The sequence below is a fragment of the Psammomys obesus genome, unplaced genomic scaffold (genome assembly GCF_907164565.1).
Source record: "Psammomys obesus unplaced genomic scaffold, mPsaObe1.curated_primary_1811, whole genome shotgun sequence".
NCBI classification, from domain to species: domain Eukaryota; kingdom Metazoa; phylum Chordata; class Mammalia; order Rodentia; family Muridae; genus Psammomys; species Psammomys obesus.
In genome coordinates, this window is record NW_026591918.1 from 400,788 (window position 1) to 418,605 (window position 17,818).

Consider the following 17,818-nt stretch of genomic DNA (forward strand, 5'->3'; position numbering starts at 1 on the left):
GCTACTGAGACCTTGCATCAAAAATAAATAAATAAAATTTCAAAACTTCTATAATAAGAATTTGTCTTCCAGAACTCATTTTTACAGGCAAATGAATCCAATATTTACAAAGAAGGAGGCATTTGATAAAAATAAAATTTCTGAATATAAACAATCATAAAATCAAAATACATGAAGAATCATTTGCTAGGCTGGGGGGTGGCTGAGCAGGCAAGCGCACATACTGCTCTTCCAGGACCTGACCTCCGTTCCCAGAATTCATGGCAGCTCACAATTGACTGTACCCCCTGCTCCAGGTGAGCCTGACACCTCTGGCCTCTAGGCATGAGTACTCACGTGCACATAACTCCACACACATACGCATAACTAAAAATAAAAGCAAACCTTTTTTTTAAATGACTATCTGAAATTACTAATAAGTTTAAAGCACTATTTCCAATCAGAGTTACCATTTTATTTCTGAAAGGCAAAATACTTTCCTGTTCCAGAGGAACTAAGTTACTGAGGAAAATCAACCATGGTTTGACTTTCCATTGGCATCCTAAATCATGAAGAACAACAATTACCAATTAAAGTCTACACATAAATAAAGGCTCTCCTGCAATAACAAACTGTGCTGTTGAGGTATTTTAATTCCCACAGCAAAACAGAGAAAATTTCCAAAGTGGTGTTTCTAATATTGAGAGATTCAATAATATGTGGAGCCATTCAACCATATACACAACTTCTACATTCCTAATTACTCGTAATTACCATCTACCAATGGATTCTTACTGTCCAATAGTCAAACGAGTCTCTTTTTTTCCACCCAGGTAAATACCAAGAAAATTCTAAGAACACATAAAAAATAAGTGTATGAAAAGATTTTAAAAGTCACATACCTTGTAAAAGATACCTTGCACTCAAATGTACATTAATGCTTGCATGTAGGCCAGAGATAAGCCTATAGAACGCTCTCTTTTCTACACAGAGGCCTAAAAGAAATCAATGGTTTGAAAATTAAATTTTGTATGTGAATCTTGGGAATTTAGGATTTACTTCATGACTTTAAAAAGGAAAAAAAAATAATTTTGCTTAAAAGTTTTAAATTACCTTCTAGCCAGCTGTAAAATGTGTTTTCTGAAATTGAAAGAAAAATAAGCCATAATCTTTTCATAACACCAAAATGTAAATTTCCACTGTTCAGCAAAAGGTCCAAATCTTACAACAGAAGAGAAGTTTGGGTGTGGATCTAAGCAAGTACCACTTTGCTCCTCAGTTAGACCCTGTCCTCTGACGTTTTGGATAAAATGTTTTATATGTTATCAAACTGTAGATTGAATCGGGAGGGACATCACTCTGAGGTCTATCACTTGGCTACCATGTTCATGGCTTCTGGGATCAATCCCTAAGACTGCTCTCCCACAAGTAACATGCATACAAACACACACACTAAATCTAGCAAGATACCTAACTAGATAAACTTTCATAGAAATCTATGTTTTGAAAATTCAGAACTTATTAGATATTTTTAAGTTAAGAAGGAGCAAACACTGTAAGATATAAACACTGCAGATGTAACAGAATTCCATGCAATTCACTACACCCAAAGAGCAGCAGGGCAGTGCTAAAAACAACTGCTTATGTTCGGTGACCGTATAACAACACTGTCAAAATACTAGTAATTCTGGTTTTAGAATTAGGATCTAAAGAAGTAAAATGGGGAAAGGACAAGGAATTTGTAGAAAGATTACTATTTTAATTTTAAAGCCTCAGTAATAAAAATGATCAGTAATGTCTGCATTAACAAAACATTTAACTAGATAGCATAATAAAATTAACACAACTAAGCCGGGTATGGCGGCTCATGCCTGTAATCACAGCACTCATGAAGGCAGAGGCAAGCGGGTCTCTGTGAGTTCGAGGCCAACCTGGTCTACAAAGTTGAGTCCAGGACAACCAGAACTACACAGAGAAAACCTGTCACAAAAAACAAAAACAAACAAACAAACAAAAGTAAATCCTTCTTTTAAAAATGCAATAGTACTATCATAGTTAGTTTCAGTTGTCCACACATGTGGAAAGAGCCTCAACTGAGGAGTTGGCTCCATCAGACTGTATCTGTAGAGCATGATTAGTAATGGCTATAAGAGTGAGCCTGCTGTGGCCAGTAATATCCTCAGGCAGTAGGCCTGGGATGTATGAAGAAGGTAGCTGGGCAAGCCAAATGAAGCAAGCCAGGAAGCAGCCATCCTCCATAAGTTTCTATTTATGCTCCTGCCTTGGCTTCTCTGGATGACGAACTAAAACCCCCTCCTCCCCCATCTGCCTTTGGGTCATGGTGTTTCTCACAGTAACAGAAAGCAAACTAGAATGTAACCAATGATCACAAGGACCAGGTAAGAATATACTCTTGTTTATGTGTGTATGTACACTATGAGTTTGTAGAAAGTGTCAAGATGTTTTACAGAGTAACAGTATGAAATAGTAACCAGGAGTGTGGCCCCTAGGCCCTGGCTTTGCTACTTGCAATTTATAGATTTCAGCCAGGTTGCTCCCAACCCTCTCCTCAACTATAAAATGGAAATAAAAAGTACTCTTCCTAAGACAGTTGGTTGAGAGGATTAAAAAAAAATTATGATTTTAAATTGCTTACAACAATCCCACACACATCATCAGTATTATCTAGGGATTGTGATATTATAAGTACTTTGTTCCTTCTTAAGAACTCTTCCTCACCCCCAATTTTTGACTAAAGTTAAGGCAATACGGGACCCTCCAATGACACTCTGAGTTAAGTTTCACCCTGAAATAGTTGTTCTCAACTTGACATGAGGATGAAGAATGCAGCCAGGGTTGAACACTAATCTAGCATGTACAAGGACCTGAGTTCCAATCACAGAATTATTTTCAAGGGTCGGGGGAGGCATGGCATGGACAGATGGTTCTGCAGCTATGAGTGCCTGTAGGTCTCTCAGAGGACCTAGGTTCAATTCCCACTAACCATATGATGGCACACAGCCATCTGTAACTTCCAGGAATTCATCTGATACATATACATACACAAAAAAATAAATTCTATTCTTTTGGCTGTTTTCCAAGACAAAACTCTGGGTATCCTTGGCTGTCCTAGAACTTGCTCTTTAGACCAGGCTAGCCTCAAACTCAGAGATCTGCCTGTCTCTGCCTCCCATGTGCTGGGACTAAAGACCTGTGCCACCACTGCCTGGCTAAGAATAAATTTTAAATTAAAAAAAAAAAAAAATTGGCTCGGGTCTTGGCTCCAAGATGACCCAAAAAAAAAGAAGAAGAAACAACGGTCGAGCTAAAAAGGGCCATGGCCACATGCAGCCAATTCACGGCACGGACTGTGCCCGCTGCGCACCCAAGGACAGGGCCATTAAGAAGTTCTTCATTCAGAGGCTGTAGAGGCTGCTGCTGTGAGGGACGTATCTGAAGCAAGTGTCTTCGACACTTCTGTGCTTCCCAAACTCTATGTCAAGCTACATTACTTCGTGAGCTGTGCCATTCACAGCAAGGTGGTCAGGAATGGCTCTGGTGAAGCCCAGAAGGCCCCAACACCCCCACCACAATTAAGACCTGCTGCTGCCGCACCATGACCTCCACCAAAGCCCATGTAAAGACAGAGGCATTGGTGACAGAAGTACAGAGAAAAAACACTCCGGACAAATAAAATGGAAGTTATACTTTAAAAAAAAAATTTTTTTTTAAAGCCTCCTCAACTTGGCTTGACCATGCTGCATAATCACCCAACGTGGTAGCTGTTTTGAATAGCCCTTTGTCCTGTGACCAAAATCAATATAAATTTTATGACCTAATCAGTTCTATAAAGAAAGAGAACTCTAAGGATACATTGTCTCATAAAGAGACAATATTGGAAGAAAAAGAAACCCCTATGATATATCTAGAATGTAGCACAGAACTTGGCTATTTTCCAAGGAGAGTACATTATTCAGACCAGAGAGTTACAGGATCATATCTCTATTCCCAAACAGAGGCAAGCGCCTGTGGGAAATACTGTCACTGCTAAAGCAATTCCCTCCCAACTATTCACAGCTGCCTTAGAATGTCATTTAGCTGCCACAGTGCTCTTGCACTTTACATTATAGAAACTGTAGCAGCTAAATGAAATAAAATAACCAGTTATTAAAATGTTAATAAAACAGTAATGCATTCAGCATTTCATATTCTGTCATTTGAATATAACAGAAAAAATGGTTCATAAAGCCAGGAGGTGGTGGAGCACACCTTTCATCCCAGCACTGGGATAGGTGGGAAACAGAGGCAGGCAGATCTCTATGAGTTCAAGGTTAGCCTGGTCTACAGAGTAAGTTCTAAGACAGCCAGGGCTATACAGACAAAACCCTGTCTCAAAAAAAAAAAAAAAAGAACAAACAAACTGCAACAAAAAGGTTCAAAAAATATGGTCACCCATTGGCTCAGTGGGTAAAGGCACGTGCCTCCAAACCTGATGACCCAGCTTCAACCAGGAACCCACACAGTGAAAATAAAAACTGACCCCCCCCCCCCCCAAGCTGTTCTCTGTCCTCCACATGCATGTCCTGGCAGTGAACACCCACACATATCTATTAGCTAAATAAATTAATTTAATAAACATAAGAATGATATTCAGAAAACAAGATTTTGAGGAAGGAAGAAGATACTTCATGTTCAACACTTTCATATAAACAGACAAAGGCCAAGCAAGCAATGACTCAGTTTCCTCACACAGGTGTTTGACTGTTACAATCAGCTATATCCCTCTCTTTTCTCACTTTCTATTTTGAGACAGAGTCTCAGTAATTAATTCATCTAGGCTGGCCTGGAACTCATTTTGTAGCCCAGACTAACCTGGAACTTGAATCTTCCTGCCTCAGCCTCCCCAAGTAGGTAGGATTATTAACCTGTTCCACAGGCCCGGTCAAGCACATAGTCAGTAAAATAGCAAAAATTATTTCAATCTCACCCCTAAAGCAAAGAGACTCTTAAAAAGGCAAAGTAACCTGAAATATATGTGAAATTTTAACATTCGTATAATGTAGATTTGGCAATGATAACTAAATCCAAGAATCAGCATTAGCCTTAAAAAAACAGCTCTGGAATATCCCCACACCTCAAGTAGTTAAGAAGAGGCATTTCCCATAGCAGACTTGGGGGTTATGCCTGGCTTCCACAGCCTGTGGTAAAGCATACAACTGAACTGCCAGATCCTGAGGCACGCGTTTGTAACTCTAAACAGGTCCCCTTCCCTTTCATCTGCTCTTTTACCTCCAGCACTTTAGACAAAAATTAAAATTAAAATTAAAATTAAGCACGAGTGTGGTGCCTCATGCCTATAAACACAACACTTGAGAAACCCGTAAGAGGACTACCAGAATTCAAGGACACCCTAAGCTATATGAGTTCCAGCCAAGCTGGGTTATGGCTGTTTCTTAAACAGTGAGTGGTTCTCAACCTTCCTAATGCTGTACTCCTTTAGTACAGTTCTTCATGTTGTGGTGACCCCAACTATAAAATTACCCTGTGAAAGGGTTATTCAACCCTTAAAGAGTAGCAACCCACAGGTAGAAAGCCCCTGCTCTAAAATAACAAAATGAGAAAATAAAACATTCTTTTGAGTGTCAGGGGAAGAGGAAAGAAATACAGTTTTCCACAATAAACACCATAACACATCTGAATATACAAGTAGACTTGATGTATATAATGCATGATAAAGATACGTACCTTTATTTTTTCCTGAAAAACAAAACAAAACATTTTTAATTATATTATTATAAACTAGTTCCCCGCTTCCCTTCTGAAATGCTACACTTTCATGAGACTAATACTTTAATAATGAGTCACTTTAGTCCATCAGTGTATACACAAGTAAAATCAGGAGAAAGAACGCCCATAGCGACAACTCTACCCAGCAGGAAGAAGTTTGGGCTCACAGAATCCCTGTGTGCTGACAGGCAGGGAAAGGCTAGCACTGCCTCTGTTCACTTGGATGGCGGTCTTTTTGCACATGTATCACCCTGACGCTGTAACATAATTCTTGTTAAACATGTGTATTACTGCTTTGACTCCTCCACACTGACATAAAAGTTTAACCTTGGCAGTGTTTTCAAATTCTTTGTAACGCAGCAGCTTGTGTGTGGCTGCTTATTTACTGTTGAGATGTGCCCTTCATTTTCCCAGCTTTCCTTTGTTTAGGTTATATTTTTATTGAAAACAATTTTTCATAGAATATTTTCAGATTACATTTTCCCTCCCAGACCCTCTCCACTTCCTTACCTGTCCAAACCCACACCCTTTCCTGTTCTCACATTAGAAACAAAAACACATTAAAAAAATAATATGATAAAATAAAAACAAACAAACATGGATAGGACAAAACAAACAAAAGAACAGGGGAAAAAAGCCAAAAAATAAAATAAAAGCCCAAACAAAGCATTATGAGACAATAAGACCTCCAAAAAGTATCATCAAGTTCGTTATGTGCTCTGTCTGCTTTTCTCTAATGTTATCATTGTTAAACGTATACTTATTACCGATGTCTTTAAATATTTTTAGATTTATTTATTTCACATGTATCTGTGTTCTATGTGCATGTACATATGTGTATCACATAAGCCTGGTACCCTCATGTTTCAGAAGAATATCAGGACCCTTGGAACTGGAATGTTGATGAATATAAGTCATCATGTATGTACCGGGAATCAAACTCCGGACCCAGTCTGTCTTCCCAAGGCAAACACTGTATTTCGGAAACTGTGGTATCTTTTGAGTATCTAGGCATTGAAAGATACTGTTCTTTAAACCTCAGATACTGTTTTCATCTATGTTCCTTTCCCTCACTGTGCTGTTGATCATCTGTTTTTTAAATGAACACAAATGCAAAACAATGTTTGTCACAACCTGAGTCCCTACACATAGACCATGTAGCTGATTTTCTGATAATCACTTAAACAGTTCCCATTCTGACTAAAGTGAGTGAATGTGATTAACTTACGTCAAAATATAAGTTCCTACGAAAGATCATTTGTCTATAAATTCTCAATTCACCTAATATTACATCAGCAGTTTTTACTGACTCACACATACTACTCTGCACAACAATGTTTTTCTCTCCTAGGAAAGACTTACCTGCTGGCAGCCCTTAGACTGTATAACATCGGCATCTTCATAAATGAACTAAGAAATTGCAAACCTTACATATTTGGTGAAAGTGCAACAAAGACCTTGTCAGTAAGCTCATTCTGGGAGGAAATAACTGCTGGTTTGGATGAGAATGGCCTCCACTAGCTCCTACATGTCAATGCTTGGTCCCCGAAGTGTTTGGGCAGGATTAAGAGGTGTGGCCCTGTTCAGGGAGGTTTGTCACTGGAGTTGGGCTTCAGGTTTGCAAAGCCCAGGTCATTCAGATGGGCTCTCCCTCTGCCTTATACTTGTGGATCACATGTGTAACCCAGCAACTGCTCCAGTGCCATGCCCACCTGCCTGCTGCCATGCTCCCTACCATGACGGTCATGAACCAACCTTAAAACTGTAAGCCCTCAATGAAATGTTTTCTTTCTAAGTTTCCGTGGTCATGGCATCTCTTCTCAACAATATAAAAGTAATAAAGTATAAAACTAAGGCAATAAAATGTAATGTCAAAAAAAATTTCAGAACTCAAATGCAGAATTATTTATTCCATAAACAATTATTAACTGAGAGGCATATACTCTGGGCATCTACATAATGCCTTGCACAATGGTTAATAACCAGCTTTTGCAAGAATACATGATTTTTACACTGTTCTAGACAGTATCCAAAGACCAAAATTTTATTGAAATGATAAAATATGTCCATTTCTCTAATTCTTTTAAAGAAATTGTTCAATGATGAAAACAATTGTCATCATCATTTATCTAGGAACTTACTCCAAAATTACTAGGCTTCATATTGAGATAATTGCTGCCCACCAAGGCAGATGAATATGTATATATAAAAAACAGAATGATGATACCAGTAAACAGATTATATGAAGGAAACAAACACACACGGAGCCAAAGATGAATTCCAACTGGAAAGGAGAATGTTTTGGGAAAGGCGGCACTTAGATCAGATCTTGAATGCATATGGGCAATGAGAACTGTCAGTGAGATATAAAGACATGTGGATTTATTATCAGACCATATGTGAAATATGAATAAAATGTCAAGTCTTTTACTCGAGGGTTTTTTGTTTTGTTGTGTTTCTTGTTTGGCTGGGAATCAAGTCCAGGGCCTCAGATATGCTGACCAAGCACTGTACAGTAAACTTTCTCTCCAGCTTAAGTTTTTTGAAAATTTAACTAAATGTCTGGGATACTCATTTATCTGAAGGATGAATAAAACTGAAGTAAGTGGCTACTTAGTGCACTGCAAAAACAGATAATAAATAAATGGTCTAACACCAGAAATAGCTTTGAAAAGTATAGTAGTGCCTTTGTAAGTGCAAGACATAACTTTTCTAGGAGCAGGACCAGTGAACTACATGACTTCAGCTGCCCTTGCCATTTAACCTTGCCTTCTTCACTCTAACCCAAGTTCCCTAGCCAGTAAACAAGAGAAGATGCAAATAACTCACCTTGCCCAGAAGCCAAAGGATTTAAAGGCCTCTGAATTGTCTGTGGCCTACAAACAAAAGAATTGTACTGTATGAACATCAGTTACCAACAATGTTGTAATTATATGGGATTTAGAAAGTGAAAGGTATTATCGTCCCTTGGAGAATCACGAATATGCACCAAACACACACAGGTTCCCCACAAAGCTGGTTGAGACATTCTTTGGAGCCCTCAGGCTCAACTTCCCCTGCACTGGTTAGCAATACAAAGGTAGTGTTTCCCTAAACTCGGAACAAAAACCTACCTTCCGCTGCAGGTTCTCCATCTATAAGCAGTTATGACTGTAACACACTGTTACCATAAGAACTGGAGGAGCAATGTCAGTGGCATGTTTAGCACAACGTGTAGCGTAGCCAACACTAAGAACACAGAAATGTCTCCTCAGAGGTGTTCTCTGAAATCCGTTTAACTCGAGGAGGATAAAATAACTGTAGCCACAGAAAGGAGAAGCGAGAGTAGCATAAGGAATCTTAAGCTGTAGATGCTAATTTACTGTGCCACTGGCTGTAATGATTTTGGTAAATGAAGCAAGGCCCCTGGTTCTGAACAACTTCATCTACATAATGAGATCCTGTAATCTGCAATCAGGAATCTCTGTTCCCCAATCCTAAAAAGGTCTAATACTATCTAAGTCTTTAAAGAAGTATTTGTTGCAACTTGTGCCAGTGCCCTAGGGGTGGAGCAGGATTAATGACATTTAAGCTTCTATGTCCAAATCAATCTTTTGACAAGAACTGATCTTCACAAGTCTAGGAAAACAATACATACTTAAAACAGTTTTCTTCATAGATGACACTCCATATCCTCCAAGCATCTGGGCCCTTGTAGCCTGTGTAGCGCTCAGGGTTAAGGAGTAAATCCACATACTCTGCATCAGGGGACTGTATGTCTGCAAGAGAAGATGTTTCCCAAATCTCACCTATTTCAGAACAAACAGCCACATTAACTGTACACTATGGTTCCAAAAGTTCCTGATATTATAAGTGGTAAAAATAGGGAAATAGGAGCCAGGCATGGTGGTGCACACCTTTTATCCCAGCACTTGGGAGGCAGAGGCAGGCTGATCTCTGATTTCGGGACCAGCCTGGTCTACAAAGCAATTCCAGAACAGTCAAGGCTACACAGAGAAACTGTGTGTGTGTGTGTGTGTGTGTGTGTGTGTGTGTGTGTGTGTGTGTGTGTGTATTTTATGGCTTAAGAAAATGTCTGAGTCAGTCCTTGCAAATATAATGTGTCCGTCCAAACTAGCATGACAGCTTATCACTGACTGGTGGGGATAAATACTGTTGCTTAGGAGAGCAACTGCCCAACACAGGCAAAACCCTGGGTTTGATCCCTAGCAATAGAAAAGAAAAATACAATAAAAATTACAGACACATTCAGATATGTGAAATACATAATCACACAAAATGATCCTGAGTTAAACTCAGAGGAGAAATGTTCATTTTCAGATTTGGGGAATAAAAATAAGACACCAGAGATTTGTACATCAAAACATGGCATGTGTCTTACTACAGAGAACATTTTTTGTTTGGTTGGTTCTAGTTTTCTGAGGCAGAGTCTCACTATGTAGCCCTGGATGTCCTAGAACTCAGAGACCTGCCTCTGGAGCGCTGGGATTAAAGGCATGCACCACCACCACCCAGCTCTTTTCCCTAACTTTTTAAAAGTCCTTTAGTCCACTACTAAAGAGCCATAGAAGAATATCAAAATTCAAATTTTATTTAATCTTGCTTAGCCAGAAGCAAATCTTTCTTCCAAATAGAAAGAAAAGATACTAGAAAAAGAAAAAATAGAACAATTGATAAACCTTGATCAAAGCCCTAATACATTCTAAGGCTCCATAATTTCAGCGTCGGCTGCAGACATGACACCATTGTTTAACATTCTCTGCACCAAAAGCAGCAGAGACCATCACCCAGAAAAGATTAGCAGTCCAGCAGCGTTTACAGAAGACGTTTCCCTCATTCCTACATTTTAGCTACTTTTGCAAAATGCAAAAGAGAACTATAAACTACTTGATACATAAAACTGCAAAATGTAAGAGTTATTTTTTCTTTTACAGTAACTTTTTTTTTTTTTTTAACACAAACTATTTTTAAGGCAGGCAGATATCTTGAGTTCAAGACCAGCTTGGTCTACAGAGAGATCTCCAGGGCACAGAGAAACCTTGTCTCAAAAACTCTGTCTCTGTCTCTTTTTCTCATACACACACACTCACTCATACACACACAAATGTAATGAAATTGGCCATTTCCACCATAGTTGGTAAACTAGTAAGTTACATTTACAATGTTGTGTAATCATTGCCACTTTTTTTCCAAAATTTTTCCATTACCCTAAACAGAAACTGTGCTCATTTAACAATTAACTCTCCATATGCCACCCCCAGCATTTCCACTAACCACTAATCTACTCTCTGTTGCTATGAATTTGCCTATTCCAGACACTTCACATGGGAAATCATACAATACTTGTTTTGTGCTGGCTTCTTTCATGTTTCCAAGGTTCTGCCACATTGTAGCATTTGTTGGAAGATCCTTTCCTTCTTATTGTTCAGTAGTATTCATGTGTATTTGTGTGACACATACATAACACATTTTAATTACTTTTGCACCTAGTAATAGACACATAGACCATTTTACCTTGTGCCTCTTATGAATGAGCACTGGTCTTCCTGTGTCTTTCTCCAATTCTTTTGAGTTACATACCTAAGAATGTCACTGCTAAGTCCTATGGTTCTATGTTTAGCTTTCTAAGGAACTGTTAGAACTGAGATTTTAAAAATAATTTTAAAAGAATTGGGGGTGGCATCTGGAGCAACTCCGTGGTAAAACACTTGCCTAGCATATCCAAAGCCTGAGTTTAATGTTTAATGCAACAAATAGAAGGAGAGGAGAGAGGGAAGAAGAGAAGAAGGGAGGAAAGGAAGGAGGGAGGGAGAGAGGAAAGGCAGGAGTGCGGGGAAGGAAGGGAGGCAGGGAGGTGGGCTGACGGTTGGTTGGTTTTCATCTAAGCCATCATCTGGAACACAATGCACACATCATACCATCAACTTCACAGAAGCTGTCTGAAGAATCATCGTGCTTGGTCCACTGAAGAACAGCCTTCTGGGTTTCCTCACTTCAAATAAGGAAAATTGTGTTATTCTTTTTTTTTTTTTTTTTTTTTTTTTCAGTTAACTGTGATGCAGAAAAACAATGGATCACAAAGAGTAAATGACCTCAGAGATTCATCTACTGCTCCAAGTCGTTCGGCTTGTTCACATTCTTCAATGAGGTTGGCTTCTTCAGAATACTAAAGAGAAAGAAAACAAACATTTACCACATTTTAAAACTGCTGCTTCCTTTTTTGGTTTTGGTTTTTGAGACAGGGTCATACTATGTAGCCCAAAGCTATCTTCAAACACATAATCTTCCTATTCCAACTTCCTGAATATTGTAATTAATTAGAGGTATAAGCCATGAAACTTTAAGGAATTAAGTCAACCAAGGCTCATTCTACCTGCCACTATCAACCCAGGCTTCAAAGCTTATAAAATGAGCTCTTATGTTAAAAAAGTAGGTGAAAGGCTCTTTTGTCTCTTGCATTTGTCGGAAATACAATTTACTATTATGCTCAGAAAATACAGAAGAGCACTGTGACTGAGTGACTGAGCTGTCCACAAGGAAGTTTCTGAGGTACATGGAAGCTGGGAGGTTCATCAGAAGGGAAGATCCTGGTGCCCTGATGTAACCGCTGGCTTTCTCTTCCCTATGGCCATGGCCGAGTTCTAGCATGTATCTCGGCTTCATCCCGTGCTGTAATTGAAAAACACCTTATAGACAGTATGCTAATGGCTTTAGGTATTTAAAACATATGCTTTAAGCCAGGCACAGACCATAACCCCAGCACTCAGGAAGGCAAAGGGAGGTGGATCTCTGTGAGTTCAAGGCCAGCCTGGTCAACAAAGTGTGTCCAGGACAGCCAAGGCTACACAGAGACACCCTGTGTTGTTGGAAATAAAAATGGTGTTGGGCTAAATACATATATATATGGACTTATATATAGATAAATATATATTTAAGTAAATATATATAAATTATATATATATATATATATACACACACACACACATACACACATATATATGCTTTAACAACTCTATCTCTTCTAGATGTCGAAACACACACACATACACGTTTTTTAGCAGGCCTCTACACAACACAGACCATGCCCATGAGACTTGATAACATTGCCGTTAGCTGGTAAGACTGCACCCAGAAGGTCACAAATGTTTGTTGAACACCTACAACAGCCTTGTTAGGGTGGCCCTAAGAATCTCCGTCCAGAAGAGGACACGAAAATGACTGAAATAACTAAACTTTTAAGGAACATTAAATAACTGAAGTGACAGGATTTTTTGATCTATTTATTTATTGACTTGACAACTGTGTCTCATTATATTAGTTAATATATAACAGTTCAATCTTAAAAACTTCTTGAAACTCAAATTCTCCTATATGTGGTTAAATATTAAAAAGTAAAGATATGCAATCTACTCAACCTGCAATCAAATGGCTCAGAGTGTCTACGTAGAAAAAATATGACAAAACAAATGTGATAAAACATGTAAAAAGCAGCGACTGATTTTTTTATGTTAATCTTACAACCTCACTGCAATTTGGAAATTATTTCAGATGACTGAGATTTGGCATGTTCAGGGTAGTATGGCCATAGACTAAAAATTATTTCAAAAGAAAATTTAAAATAAATATCAAAAGACTGGGGAGGTGATCCAACAGTAAACACACTTGTGATGCAAGCCTGGAGGCATGAGCTTGATCCCTCGAGCCCACGTAAGACAGATACAGTGGTGTCTGTAATCCCAGCAAGCCTAGAGGGATGGAGGCAGAGAGAGGTGACCAGCCAGCCTGGTGCCAGCTCGGAGAAATGAGAGGCCTCGTCTCCACACACACCCAGACACGTGCACATACACCTAACAATTTAATACATTTCCACTTATCAAAAGGTATCATGTGCCTATGTATACAACTTTTTATGTAAAACAAAAATTTTAAAACCTTCTCTTTAATTTTTTAAGTTAAAATAACTTCGTAGTACCAGTTAGTAATTTAATCAACTTCATAATTACATTTACCACATTACTAGATTAGCAGATATTCTCTAAGTAAAAAAAAAAAATTCCTTATTATAAATATATATGATACTTTAGCCCAAATGTTTCATAAGTTATTCTTTGAGAAAATTTTGAGTAGCATTTAACTTAATTCTGAAACACTCTAATTTTATATCACTCTTAAAAAAAGTGATTTATCTGAGCTTGGCCTTAAAATGATAAAAAAAAAAAAAATGGAGTAAGAAATTTAGATGAAGCAAAACTAGCCATCACTAATAACTGCTGGGTAATAGGTAAGTAGGTTCCTATCATCTTTCACTTAAATGTTTTATATAATTCTTTAGAGGAATAGAAGCTATTGAGTAGGATCCAACTTTCAAAGGATGTCGAGGGAAACATATTTTCCAAGATTTTCACAGCCAACAGTCACATCAGTAAGTGTATGTGTGTACCTTGTAGCTCGCAGACTTAATTCCATCAGGAACTTCATCCTGAAAAAGAAATGCGTTCATTCCACCTTCTGAAAAATATATCTAAAATTCTTATGACATATTAGAAATATTACTGGAGACCATTTTTAAGTGAGAAGGGTTAGAAATTTTAAAATAATTTCTTTAAACTAAATAAAAACTCAACAGAAATATTAGCACAAGGCTTTTAATCCTAGCAATCCAAGGCAAGAAGCTATTTGTATTTGAGACCAGCTTGGCCTACGGAGCAAGAGTGATGAAATAAGATCTTCTCTCAAAAATTAAATAAATAAAATTCAAGACCCACATATTGCTGATCATGTACTGTGCCATGGAAATATAAAAATGTCTACAAACATTCTATCACTCTTGTTGGTGTACAATACAAATGTGGGTACACGGCCTAATTAAACTGTGGCCAGTACTCCAAAATCCCTAGATGCTTTTGAGTCATTCTTTGGTCCCTACAGGCCGCCCTATTAGGAAGGTGAAGCTCACTTGTCTGCAGGAAGTAGAAGAGTTTTTTTTAATATTTACTTATTTATTATGTATACAATGTTATGCCTGCATGTACACCTCCATGGCAGAAGAAGGCACCAGATCTCATTATAGCTGGTTGTGAGCCACCCTGTAGTTGCTGGGAATTGAACTCAGGACCTCTGGAGGAGCAGTCAGTGCTCTTAACCTCTGAGCCATCTCTCCAGTAGAAGAATTTCATTTCCTCAGTGACAGTGTCCCTGGGTCCAGCATGCCCTTGCTCTTAGCATGTACAGGTCAGACACTGTGTAGCTGGGCTATGGTGTGTGTGTTAAAAGGGTCAACTAGTGCTTCTCTCAACTACAAAGTCAAGGGCAGAGCTAGGCTTACATACTAAGAGCTGCCACCCCATGGGCTCACACAGAGTAGTCATTATTCAAAGTACAAGATAACTACAAGATGGTTCAGTAAAAGACCATTTCAGAAATGAAGTAGAGAGCGACAGAGGAAGCCACCTGATGCAGCCTCCAGCCTCCAGGCCACAGTGATGCTCACAGGCGCACACACACACACACACACACACACACACACACAGCAAGTTTTATATTTGTAAGTCTAGGTTTATGATATGTAAATTGGGTGTTATGTTTAAACAGGGTCAAATTATAATTTGAATACTACTGTCCCTTTTTGAAAATGTGTAAAGAATGAAAACAGTTGGGACAGTTCTTACAGAATGACAAGGTTTGACAGCACAGTCTCTTCTTCCACATTGGTTGATATCATTCCAGAAAGGACATGGCTTCTTCAAGTTTACCTATAAAAAAACACAAAGTTATAAAAATATAAAGCCCTGGGCTGGAGAGATGGCTCCGAGATTTAAGAACATTGGCAGTTCTTCGAAAGGTCCTAAGTTCAATTCCCAGCAACCACATAGTGGCTCACAACCATTTATAATGAGATCTGGTGTCCTCTTCTGGCCTGCTGGCTCACATGCATGTAGAATACCATATAAATAATTCTTTAAATATGTGTGTGTGTGTGTGTGTGTGTGTGTGTGTGTGTGTGTGTGTGTGAGGGTATGTGTACAGATAAAGCCCTGAGACTATCACTGACTACTGGTGTCACAATCCCATGTTGTGGTTATGTTTTATCCGAGACTACACTTTTTTTCCCATTAACTGTCAAGTTTTATTGACTATATACATGTGTAGCTGGTGTGAAATGGAAGCCTGGTTGGAGAGGCACAGACTACCACTAAACAGACCCTGAACAGATGACAGCTGGAAGTCAGGTCTCAAATCAGCACCGCTCAGCTACTACTTAAGCAAGAGAAAACAGGCAGAGAACAGGAAGAACTATGAACTAGGTTTTGAAGCTCTTTTGATAGTGGTCTCATGAGCAAATAGTATTAAGTGTTTAATAAGTTCAAAACTGCCTCCTCTCAAAAAGCAAATACTTATCTTAATTGGAACCCATTTGATGGCTGACAAAATAATTTTGAGAACATAGCAATTTCTATCTTAACTTCAATTTAACCAGTTAGTTTCACTTCTAGAAATTATTGAAGTTAAAAGCATTGGGCTGTGGGGAGTTGAGCCGGTAAAGTGTACAAAGGCATGAGATTACTTCCTGGAAACCATGTAAGAAGAAAAAAAGCATAGCGGCACACTCTTGCAGTGCACAGCTGGGAAGACAGAGGCAGGATTACAGAAAGCAATCTCTCTAGACCACTCATCAGAGCTCAGGCCAGTAAGAAGCGAAGTCTGGAAAAGACAAGTGGCCTGTGCCTGAGAAACAGCACCCACAGCTGTACTTGGGCGTCCTCACGCCCAGATATGTACCTGTGTGTGCACATGTGCACAAAATCACTGGTGGTTCTCAACCAAACAGTCCACTGAGAACCAAGCCTTCCTACTAAGCTTTGTGTACTTTTCTAGAGTCAGAGGGGCTTGGCAGGCCAAGATGTCTGCTACATAAGCCTGAACACCTGGGCTTGAGCCCCAGAAACCACACAAAGGTGAAAATCAAGAAGCAAGGCTACAAAGTTGTCCTCTTCCCTCCACAGGCGTGTTACAGCATGCATACCTGCAAGCACACACACACACTTTTTTAAATTAAATTTTGTACGCATTTTAAATAATTACCAATTTCAGTAACAGTATGTTCAGTCATCTCAGAAAGCGTAATCACCCATTACAGCATACTTAGATAAAAAAACTGAAAATACCTTGTAATATCTAAAGTAGTCACTTTCAAGAAGCTTTTGTAGTCTTGGGAAAAGTCTGTAGTTATTAAACTTATCAATGGTCTCGACATCACAGGTACAGTCATCCAGGTAACCACTAACCTGTTAAAAGAAAAATGAAATTGATTTAAATGTCCCTGATACCACAAGGCTCTTTTCCTCACTACTGAGCAACCTTCCCTTCCCACCCTCTCTTGGTTCTCTGAGAAGGAGAATGTATTGAATGTGTTGGTATAATGTTCTTTTGGAATGTATACAATTTACCCTTGTTCATTCAAATGCTGATTTCTCTCCCCCACTATCTGGTTTCAATCCGGACACTGATTGTATAAACAATCACTGATTGTATAAACTGTTTGTATAAACATGCCACCATCTGTTCTCTAAATTGTTAATTAAAACAACCAGCCACAATGTTGAGCAATGGAGAGGATAAGGTGGGACATCCTGGTCCAGAGTGAGAGGAAGAGGAAGGAGGAAAGGAGAAGAATCCACAGGAGAGGTCTTGGAACCATGTGGAGAGATATGGACCAGACCTTAGATAAGACTAAAAGCAAGTATACTGGGTAAAATCTGAATGATAGGAAACTATGCAGGTTTGGAAGTTTAGGATGGAGTTAACCAACATTGTGCTCGAGGTTAATGAAATAAATTCCAGTCTGTGTGTGGTGATTTGGGTATACAGCTGGTTTAGGAATCACCACAGCTTTACTAAAAGATAAGTCAATAATAAATATTAATAACCATCAACAGAATGCCAATAAGGCAGCACTGCTGTTGCTCTTAACACAGTGGCACTTCTGTAAGGCTAACTGAGCTCACAAGTACTCTCCAGGACCCAGCAGACCAGACCAGAGGCTGGCACTAAA

General features: G+C 38.8%; 1 protein-coding gene and 1 pseudogene across 1 annotated transcript in view; one reads left to right on the forward strand and one right to left on the reverse strand.

The window, feature by feature from the left end:
• Ero1a (endoplasmic reticulum oxidoreductase 1 alpha) overlaps positions 1-17,818 on the reverse strand; it is a 47,859-nt gene that overhangs the window by 12,685 nt on the left and 17,356 nt on the right. Inside the window, exons 2-11 of the mRNA XM_055612342.1 lie at positions 16,932-17,051; positions 15,435-15,518; positions 14,207-14,245; positions 11,859-11,932; positions 11,685-11,758; positions 9,404-9,524; positions 8,596-8,642; positions 5,725-5,736; positions 1,093-1,119; positions 882-974 (exon numbers count right to left, since the gene is read on the reverse strand). Of these exons, the coding sequence (XP_055468317.1) occupies positions 882-974; positions 1,093-1,119; positions 5,725-5,736; positions 8,596-8,642; positions 9,404-9,524; positions 11,685-11,758; positions 11,859-11,932; positions 14,207-14,245; positions 15,435-15,518; positions 16,932-17,051 (691 nt within the window). The remainder of the gene's footprint in view (positions 1-881; positions 975-1,092; positions 1,120-5,724; positions 5,737-8,595; positions 8,643-9,403; positions 9,525-11,684; positions 11,759-11,858; positions 11,933-14,206; positions 14,246-15,434; positions 15,519-16,931; positions 17,052-17,818) is intronic.
• Positions 3,268-3,722, forward strand: LOC129680707 (40S ribosomal protein S26-like; annotated as a pseudogene).